The sequence below is a fragment of the Chinchilla lanigera genome, unplaced genomic scaffold (genome assembly GCF_000276665.1).
Source record: "Chinchilla lanigera isolate Chin_1 unplaced genomic scaffold, ChiLan1.0 scaffold00007, whole genome shotgun sequence".
NCBI classification, from domain to species: Eukaryota; Metazoa; Chordata; class Mammalia; order Rodentia; family Chinchillidae; genus Chinchilla; species Chinchilla lanigera.
In genome coordinates this window covers 179259-188539 of record NW_004955408.1, presented here as the reverse complement: position 1 = coordinate 188539, position 9281 = coordinate 179259, and the positions used below count along the sequence as shown (strand labels likewise).

At 34.6% G+C, this 9281-nt stretch overlaps 1 protein-coding gene across 2 annotated transcripts in view; it reads left to right on the top strand.

Annotated features, from left to right (window-relative positions):
• Positions 1-9281, top strand: part of Cnot6 (CCR4-NOT transcription complex, subunit 6) — a gene marked incomplete in the record, with an annotated part of 69094 nt that overhangs the window by 50953 nt on the left and 8860 nt on the right. The window contains 6 exon segments of one of the 2 annotated variants that reach the window (XM_005376002.2): positions 4179-4268; positions 4367-4435; positions 5873-6030; positions 6836-6990; positions 7578-7732; positions 8633-8863. In XM_005376002.2, coding sequence (XP_005376059.1) covers positions 4179-4268; positions 4367-4435; positions 5873-6030; positions 6836-6990; positions 7578-7732; positions 8633-8863 — 858 coding nt within the window. 2 annotated transcript variants of the gene reach the window in all.

Genomic DNA, 9281 nt, shown 5'->3' with positions numbered 1-9281 from the left:
ATTTTTAATAATTAAATTTATTGGTTCATTTTAGGTACATATAATAATCACATTCATCATAGGGAATTTGTACCTGTTCACGATACAATTTGATTCTTTTTTATTTCCCATTCCCCCATGCCTCCTCTTCCCCTCATTTACAAAAGCTTTGTTTCTGTTTTTTCATTCCTTCCTTTCCCTCTCCTCCCTGCCTACTTCCCCTTCCCATTTGAACATTTTCTTACTATTTCATAATATTGTACAATTGATCCTTATTTACACTTTCGGTTTCCAACACCAGAGAAACAATGCAGTATTTACACATGTGTGTCTGAATTATTTCACTTAAGGATGTGGTCTCAAGGTGTATCCATTTAGCTAGAAATGTTTCAAGCTTATCCTTTATGGCAGGATAGGACTCCATTGTATAAAAAAATCTTGTTTATTCATTCATCAGTTGATGGGCATTTGGGCTATTTCCAAGATTTAGCTCTTACATACTATGCAGCTATAAACATGGGTGTGCATATAGCACTGTGGTATGATGCTTTTAATTCTTTGAGGAAGATATCAAGAAGGGGAATAGCTCTGTCAAATGAATCTCTAGTCCCACTTTTTTGAGGAATCTCAGCACTGATTTCCACAGTGGTTGCACCCATCTACACTCCCACCAATAGTGGAGAAAGGTTCCTTTTCTCCCACAGCCTCTCCAGCATTTGTTATTGGTTGATTTCTTGATAACCATTCTTTCTGGGGTGAGATGGGATCTCAGTGTTTTAATTTGCATTTCCCAGATGACCAGTGATGTTGAACATGTTTTCATATATTTATTTGTCATTTCCACTTTTTCATATGAGAAATGTCTATTCATTTCAGATGCCCATTTTTGGATTGGGTCTTTAAATTTGGGTGGGTCTGGGTTTTTTGTTTGTTTCTTTGTTTGTTTCTTAGTACCTTATATATTCCAGATAATAGTCCTTTGTCTGTGGAATACCTGGCAAAATTTTTTCCCCACACTGTGGGTTGTCTGTTCACTCTATTGGGGGTTTCTCTTGATGTGTGAAAGCTTTTTAGTATGATGAGATCCCAGTTGTTGGGTCTTTGTGATAGTTCCTGTGCAATCAATGTTTGTTCATAAAGTCTTTGCCTACACCAATGTGTTTGAGAGTTCTACCTATGCTATCTTCTAGCAAATTTAGTGTTGCTGTTTTAATATTTAGATTTTTGGTCCATTTTGATTTTATTAGTGCTGGTGACAGATAATGGATCCACTTTTAGTCTTTGACATGTGGAGAGCCAGTTTTTCAGCACCATTTATTAAAGAGGCCATCTTTTTTCCAATCAAGGTATTTGACACCTTTGTCAAAGATAAGGTCTTTAGACCTTAGAATGTCTAGAGAATGTCCAAAGAATGGAGTTGTTTCTGCATCTTCTAATCTGTTCCTTTGATCCTCAGGTCTGCATTGTTTTTTTGTTTTTGTTTGTTTTGGTGTGTGTGTGTGAGAGAGAGAGAGGGACAGGGACAGGAACAGGGAGACAGAACATACCATACTGTGTTTATCACAGTAGCTTTATCATATAATTGCAAGTCAGGGATTGTGATGCTCCCTGCCTTGCCTTGTTACCCAGTATTGCCTTTTCTATTCTAGATCTCTTCTGGTTTCAAATGAATTTTAGGATTGTTTTCTCTAATTCTGTCAGATGCTGTTGGAATTTTGATCGGGATTGCAGTAAATTTGTATAGCAATTTTGGAAATATGGCCATTTTCACTATATTGGTTTTTCCTACTCAAGAGCGAGGGATATCTTTCCATTTTCTGATAATCCTCTTTAGTCTCCTTTTTCAGAGTACTGTAGTTTTCACTGTAGAGGTCTTTTACTTCCTTCTTTAGATTGATTCCTAGGTATTTCATTTTTTTGGATGCTAGTGTGAAAGGTGTTGTTTCTAATTTCTCTCTCAGTGAGTTTGTTACTTGTGTACAGAAATGCTATTGATTTTTGAATGTTGACTTTCTAACCAACTACAGAACTAAATTTGGTTATTAAATTAAAGTATTTTGGTGTTTTGGGGGTCTTCTATTTTAGAGTATCATGTCATCTGCAAATAATGATAATTTAACTTCTTCCTTTCCTATTCTTCTTTTATTTCTTTCTCTTGTATTTTTTTATTTCCTGTTTTTATCATTCTATTTTTTTTCCTGCTTTCTTGTGGATTATCACTCATGGTCTACTGGTATTGTTTTAGCAGTTCAAATAAAATGTTGAAATTTTAACTCAGTCTTTTTTAATTTGACTATTTATAATAGTTGTTCAAAATATTTTCTGTATACATTTACAGTTACAGCAAAGTTATAAAATGTTTTAAGCTGTCAAAAATGCTTAAGAAAACTAAAGGGAAGAAAAGCTCGTGTCTGTTCATATTTTTGGTTTACTGTATTTCTTCCTTCAGATTATATTCCAAGATTTCTTTTATCATTTCCTTTATACTTACAGAGCTTCCTTTAGTGTTAAATTGAGGGCAGGTCTATTAACCGCTGAGTCTTTTAATTTATCATTACATGAGAAGTGTCTGTATTTCTCCTTCATTCCTAAAGGTTATTTTTACTGGATATAGAATTTTGGCTTACTGGCATTTTATTTGAACTGCTAAAACAATACCAGTAGACCACGAGTGATAATACTTGTAGTAACCACTTAAAAAGCTAACAAATAGATACACTCAAAATTACCAACAAATCACAAACTTAATTTGTTCGACTATTTTGGAAAAGATGGCCACATTTGTGTTTGTGTGGGAAAGGTGACCACGGTCATGTCTGTCACCCAATGCAGTTTGCAAACTAAAACAAATTCTTTTATTCTCTGCTAAATGCTTTTTTGCCTGAGAACCAAATTGTTTGAAAAAAAAAGTGTTGTGAACTGATGTACTACTGTTATCTAAAAAATGCTTAATCCACAAGATTCTATATCCAGTAAAAATAACTTTTAGGAATGAAGGAGAAATACAGACTTTTATTGCTTGTTTTCTTGCAAAGACTATGTAGCACAATTTTTTATTTGCAATTCTTAGAACTTCAAAACTGAAAGCGATCCTAAAGGTCAGGTAACTTTGATATTTCTCTCATCCTTGTAATCTAGCATCTTTGATTACAAAGAAAATATACTTCACAGGGTGGGACATTTTACCTTCAGTATCTCTGATGTCTGCCAACCACTTGTATTCTGTATTGGCCTTCCCTGTTAGATCTTGTCCGTTGGTTCTTACTGTGCTTTTGAGTTGTCTTTGACAAGAGTATAGGAGGGGGAGACAGTCACTTTTTACTTAGGGTTGTGAACATTATTAAATACTTTATCCTTTCAGTTTTCTTTACTTTTCATGGCTAAAATCCCTTACAATTTTGTCTGCCTTTTTCAATCTGCATTTCTCTAGTCTTTCTTAAGTGGAGCTGTGGCATTCAGAATAACATGCACCACTTGTATAGCATGGGCAGGGACTTGGCTGCCTGAAATACTGCACTGTGCTGTTATTCCTTGTTTACACATAACAGAAGTCTTTCTGGGAGCATTTGAGACCTTGAAGGTACTTGTAAGTTACTGTATTTGCTTTAGTTTTTGGCTCAAAACTGTTACTGAATTTATGAATGGCTGTGGCCCCAGGATTTTTTTTTTTTCTTTAGTAAGTTAACTCTTACCAAGTCTGCCTATGTAATGCAGTAGATTTTTTTTTTTTTAAATCTTAACACAAGACTTACATTTATCATTATGATGTTTTCTTGTTAGCTTTATGGCATTCTTGGAGTTTTATTTCTCTTTGATTCATTGTATTTATCATCTTTCTCTTCTGTAAACCCTCTTCCCAGTCGCCTAGCCCCATCCCCATCTAGTTATACCCTCTTTTAATCATCTTTACCGTCTCTGTTGTTTAAAGTGTTGGTGAGGAGTGCAGATGGAACACTGCTAGAGCACTTCTATACTGACATCAATCCATTAATCTTTTTTTGAGTATCTCAGTTGAACATGGTGTAAATTTTTTACATTTCAAATCAGTAACTGAAAATAGTATTTTCTCTCATTTGGTAAGTTATTAGTAACGATGCCAGTTGTTACAGAAAATTGGATAATTTTTAATGTATTTTTTAAAGTTTGAAATATTTTAGTATTTATCTTAGTTTCAGTTACCTATTTTTAAAATATTCTAGGAAACCCACTTACCCAGGATATATTGAACCTCTCTCTCGAACCAGATGGAACAAGAAGGCTACTGAACTATTTGCTTGATAATTTGTCAGGTACTGCAAAAAGAAGTAAGTGGTCATTTGTTTAAGCCTTCTTATTAGGAAGACATACAAGAATATTGCTTAATTTTATGTTTTCTCTATTTAACTAGTTTCCACAGAACAGCCACCTCCAAGATCTTGGATTATGTTACAAGAACCAGACAGAACAAGGCCAACTGGTTGGTAACCTAATTTTTTAACTCTTATTTTTACTTGGTCTCAGTAACCCTTATAGTATTCTTAACAAGCTTTAGGTCAGTGGTAGTGAACCTATGGCACATGTGCTACAGAAAGCTATTCATTATTGAAGGCTCTAAAAGATTCACCATCACTGCTTTTGGTAATGGGCAGCAAACATTAAGGCAGAATGCTGATGGTTGATTGTTTTGAGAGGTCATAATAGAGGCTTCATTCTTGCTCATCTGTCCTCTGCATGTGCTATGCTATAATGTGAATTTCTCAAATGGGTGCAGTGTTATACCTGGGGGACGTTTAGCATGTCTAAAGGGCAGTTTTGATTATCAGAACTGGGAGGAATGCTACAGGCGTCTAGTGGGTAGAAGCCAACAGTGCTGCTAAAAGGTCCCTACAACAGTTTACCCACCCAAGATGTTAGTAGTGCTCCTGCTGGGAAGCCCTGCCATAAAGCGTCAGTCAAATTCATTTTTAAATGAGTAACTAAGATCTTTCTATAGTGAAAGTTTCCAAATCTTAAAATGTTCCAAATGTATTTAACCTAAATTTTATGAAAATAGTTTGGAAGCTCCCATTGCGTGTAGCAAGATTTGGTCTATGATACTCCTTTCCTTTTATATGAATTAACACTATGGGTATGACCTTGTTTTGTTGTACTTTGCTTTATTGTGCTTCACAGATACTGTCTCTTTGTTTTATAAATTGAAGGTTTGCAGGCGCGCTATGCTGAGCAAGTCTGCCATCATCATTTTCCTAATAGCTGAGACAGTGATTGACATTTTTGAACTAAAGTGTATCTTCCAGTTACATGCACTTTTTTAGAAATGTTACTACACACTGATGGTAATATAGTATACATGTTAGTATTTATGTGCACTGGGAAGCTGAAACATTCATGTGACTTACTTTATTGAGATATTCACCTTACTGCATTGGGTGGATCTGAAGTCATGCCATCTCTCAGATATACCTGTGGTTTTCTATATTCTACGTTAAGAATCAGTGACCTAATGGCAGAAGTAGAGAAATGAGGAGCCTTGGTTTTTTTTTTTTTTGTTTGTTTTTTCTCCGGTACCGGGAACCGAACTCACGACCTTGCGCTTGCCAGGCAGGCGCTTTGCCGCTGAGCTAAATCCCCAGCCCCGAGCCTTGGTTTTAGAGGTTGAAGGACTCAAGACCTTAAGTCTTTTAGCTTCAAACTTTGTGTGCTTACCTCTATAGCAGATAACACATTATACTCTAATTTGTTCGTGTATCTCTTTTCATTACCTATCTTTATATCCTCTGTGTTTGGCATATAGTAACTTTTTAGTAATATACATTGAATAACGACAAACTTAACGTTTAAGTGAAAACTGTTACTGAAATTGCCTGTTTTTTCCTGCCATGTGTGTGAATAAGTAAGGTTATCTTTTCTACAGCCTTGTTTTCTGTCATGTGCTATAATGTTCTTTGTGATAAATATGCGACCCGGCAGTTATACGGCTACTGTCCATCATGGGCACTAAATTGGGACTACAGGAAAAAGGCCATTATTCAAGAAATCTTAAGCTGCAATGCTGATATTATAAGTCTTCAGGTAAGTCACACAGAAGAGTGTTTAAGTTGTAAGAATCTTACTACATTGGCAAAGCAAGGAACAAATACACTAGAATACATTACACTGGTGCATTTGAAATTGTAGCTTCAGCACTTCTTGAAATACCAGCTTTTTTCTGTTTTTAGTGAATCCTAAGTGTATTACCTGCTTTGCTTTCCAACACTGTGCTATCACATAAAGCAAATGTGTTGAGCTAGGTTTTAAGCATTTACAATAGTAGCTAAATACTCACCTGCTTCCCTGCTGTTGTGTCTCTGCACACTGTTTTTTAATTGGGTGGCAAAGTAAAATTGTGGCATTACTTCTGTAATTTTACTTTACCACTAGTATGAAAAGAATAATTAGTGCATAATGGGAAAAGGATTAGAGCTTATGCACAGTAATTTTGGCTTTTAGTCCACCTCTCATAATAACTTACAAAATCTCGGGCAAGTCATTGTCACCTCATGGGGCTGAAATTACAATCTGTGATGTTTCTTCTGCTTCTATGATTTATTTCATCAGTCCTAACATGTAAAGACATATACATTCATATGATTGTGTGTATTCCCATTCATTACTCCTTAACAACAAAGAATTGACCCTGGCAATAACTGGTACCTGTAAAAGGACAAATATATGCTGTGATTGCTTCCAGGTAAATTAGATTGAACAGATACTACATTCTTTAATCTTTAGCTCAGTCCTTTATGACTTCAAGCTTTAAAAGACTATACATACAGAGTTAATATATAGGGCTAATTTTTGTTCTGTGAAGTAACTTTGCCGTTTACAATTTTTGCAGGAGGTTGAAACAGAACAGTATTACGGTTTTTTTCTGGTAGAACTGAAAGAACGTGGCTATAATGGATTCTTTAGTCCTAAGTCTCGAGCTAGGACAATGTCAGAACAAGAAAGAAAACATGTTGATGGCTGTGCAATATTCTTCAAGACAGAAAAGTAAGTCTTTTCATTTTTTAAAAGGAGAAATGTTCTTGGTATTTGCAGGATGGGGGCCAGGGGTGTGGAAATTAATTGGCAAATAAGAGAATGAGGCACTATTACTAATCAAGAAAACAATACTATTGTCTTAGCTGTTTTTGTTTTTAATCTTCAGAAATAACTTGGTTTTGTAGACATACTTAAGGTGCTGCTGTTTCTTCAGGTGTTTACTAGGACCTTAACTCCAGTTGTTTTATACTACATCCTTAACATTCCCTCTAGGATGATAGAGGGATTCTTAAACCTATATTTTGGAAAAGAATTATTTATAAACTATAAGATAGACTATTTCAGCATGAAATCTAAATAGAAGATTATGGCATTACATTAATTTGTAAAGGTATTTCAAGATGTTACTTATATCAATAACATTGAAAACTTTGAATGGATGTGAGAAGGTTGGTGCTGAGTGCGAGGGATTTTCCATACTGTGACTTAAGTGCCATCATATCTGTTAAGGAAATTTGGGAAAACTATTTCCCACAACACTGACATCTTGGTATTTCCTATTCTTTGTTTATGTGTGTGTTTTGTTTCTGTTCTAGATTTTCTTTGGTTCAGAAACACACTGTTGAATTTAATCAGCTAGCAATGGCAAATTCAGAAGGGTCTGAAGCTATGCTGAACAGAGTCATGACAAAAGATAACATTGGAGTTGCAGTACTGCTAGAACTTCGAAAGGAATTGATTGAAATGTCATGTGAGTGGCCCTTTCACTTTCTGTAAAATTGACTTCTAAAATTTAATAATTCTGATTAGCATCCTCAAAAAGAATAAAAAACAGACATCTCATTATATATTAATGGTCTTATCTAACACCTGAAGAAACTCAGTGAGAATTTGTTTTTCTAAAACATTCTTTTTTCCACAAAGCTTAAGATTAAGAAAGCATTGCTCAGAAAAGTATTACAAACCTTAAAAAGATATATAGCTAAAAAGAACTTTTATTTTTTGCTCTCAGGAATTTTTCACATGAAAGAAACACTGAAATAAATATTAGGTAAAATAACTACCAGTGGATAAAAACTCTATATACTTTCATAGTGTCTTGTCAATGATATTCTGTAAGCTAGCTTGTCTTCCTAATCTACTTGTTGTAATAATTATGTTAAAGGTCTTGAGTTTTGGAAAATAGTCCATTTACTTCAAATTCAAAGCATATTTAAAGTAGCCATCATGCTGAGAAGTAAAACTTCTGAATAGTTGGGATATTTAATGTGAGGGATGTTAAAGATAGACAATGGAAATTAATGTTTAGTATCCAAGAAAGAGGGCTTAGATTTAATTCTTCATCTTTAGGACATGTAAACTAAGACTGAAAATTTCAAGGAGACAGAACTATTTGAAAATCAAACTATGCTAAATAGAATGGGGTGTGTAGATACAAGTGGTGAATTCCAAACTAGAAGTATCACCCCGACATTTAGATGTCTATGTTGCATGTTGTGGTCAGTGAATAGAGGGAGAATTATTAGGTAAATTTTGAGGTCCTTTTCTATTCTGAGACTCTGATATCATTAACTTGCTTTCAGACTAAGAATCTATGGCCTGATGGGTGGGGTTTTGTTTTTTTTGTTTATTTTCTTCTTATCTAATGTAGCTGGAAAGCCACATCTTGGACCAGAAAAACAACTTATTCTTGTGGCTAATGCCCATATGCATTGGGACCCTGAATACTCTGATGTGAAGTTGGTACAAACTATGATGTTCCTCTCAGAAGTGAAGAATATCATTGATAAAGCCTCTCGAAGCCTCAAATCCAGTGTATTGGATGAATTTGGAACTATTCCTCTTGTGTTATGTGCAGATCTTAATTCTTTGCCAGACTCTGGTAAGAAAAGGGTATTATTTTATATAGTACAAATGTTTTTTGACTTAAAATGTTTTTGCAGCTGTTCATGATAATTCATATTTAGTCCAAATGAAAATTCAGTTTGTGTTGGCAGTCAAGAGCAAGCTTTAAAATTTTTCATCTGTGAGATAGGGACATCATTTTGAAAAAGAAGTGATATTATGGAGATCTTAAGGAAGAAGGTCATTAATCATCATTGATAAACATGTAAGTGATACAGAGTGAGCATCCCTTAATCCAAAATCTAAACACTCCAAAATCCATAGCTTCAAGCACTGACGTGATGCCACAAGTAGAAAATTCCACACCATGAAACTTTTATTTCATGCATAAAATTATTTAAAATTCTGTGTAGAAATACCTTTAGGCTACATACATAAGTTGTGTATGAGATATA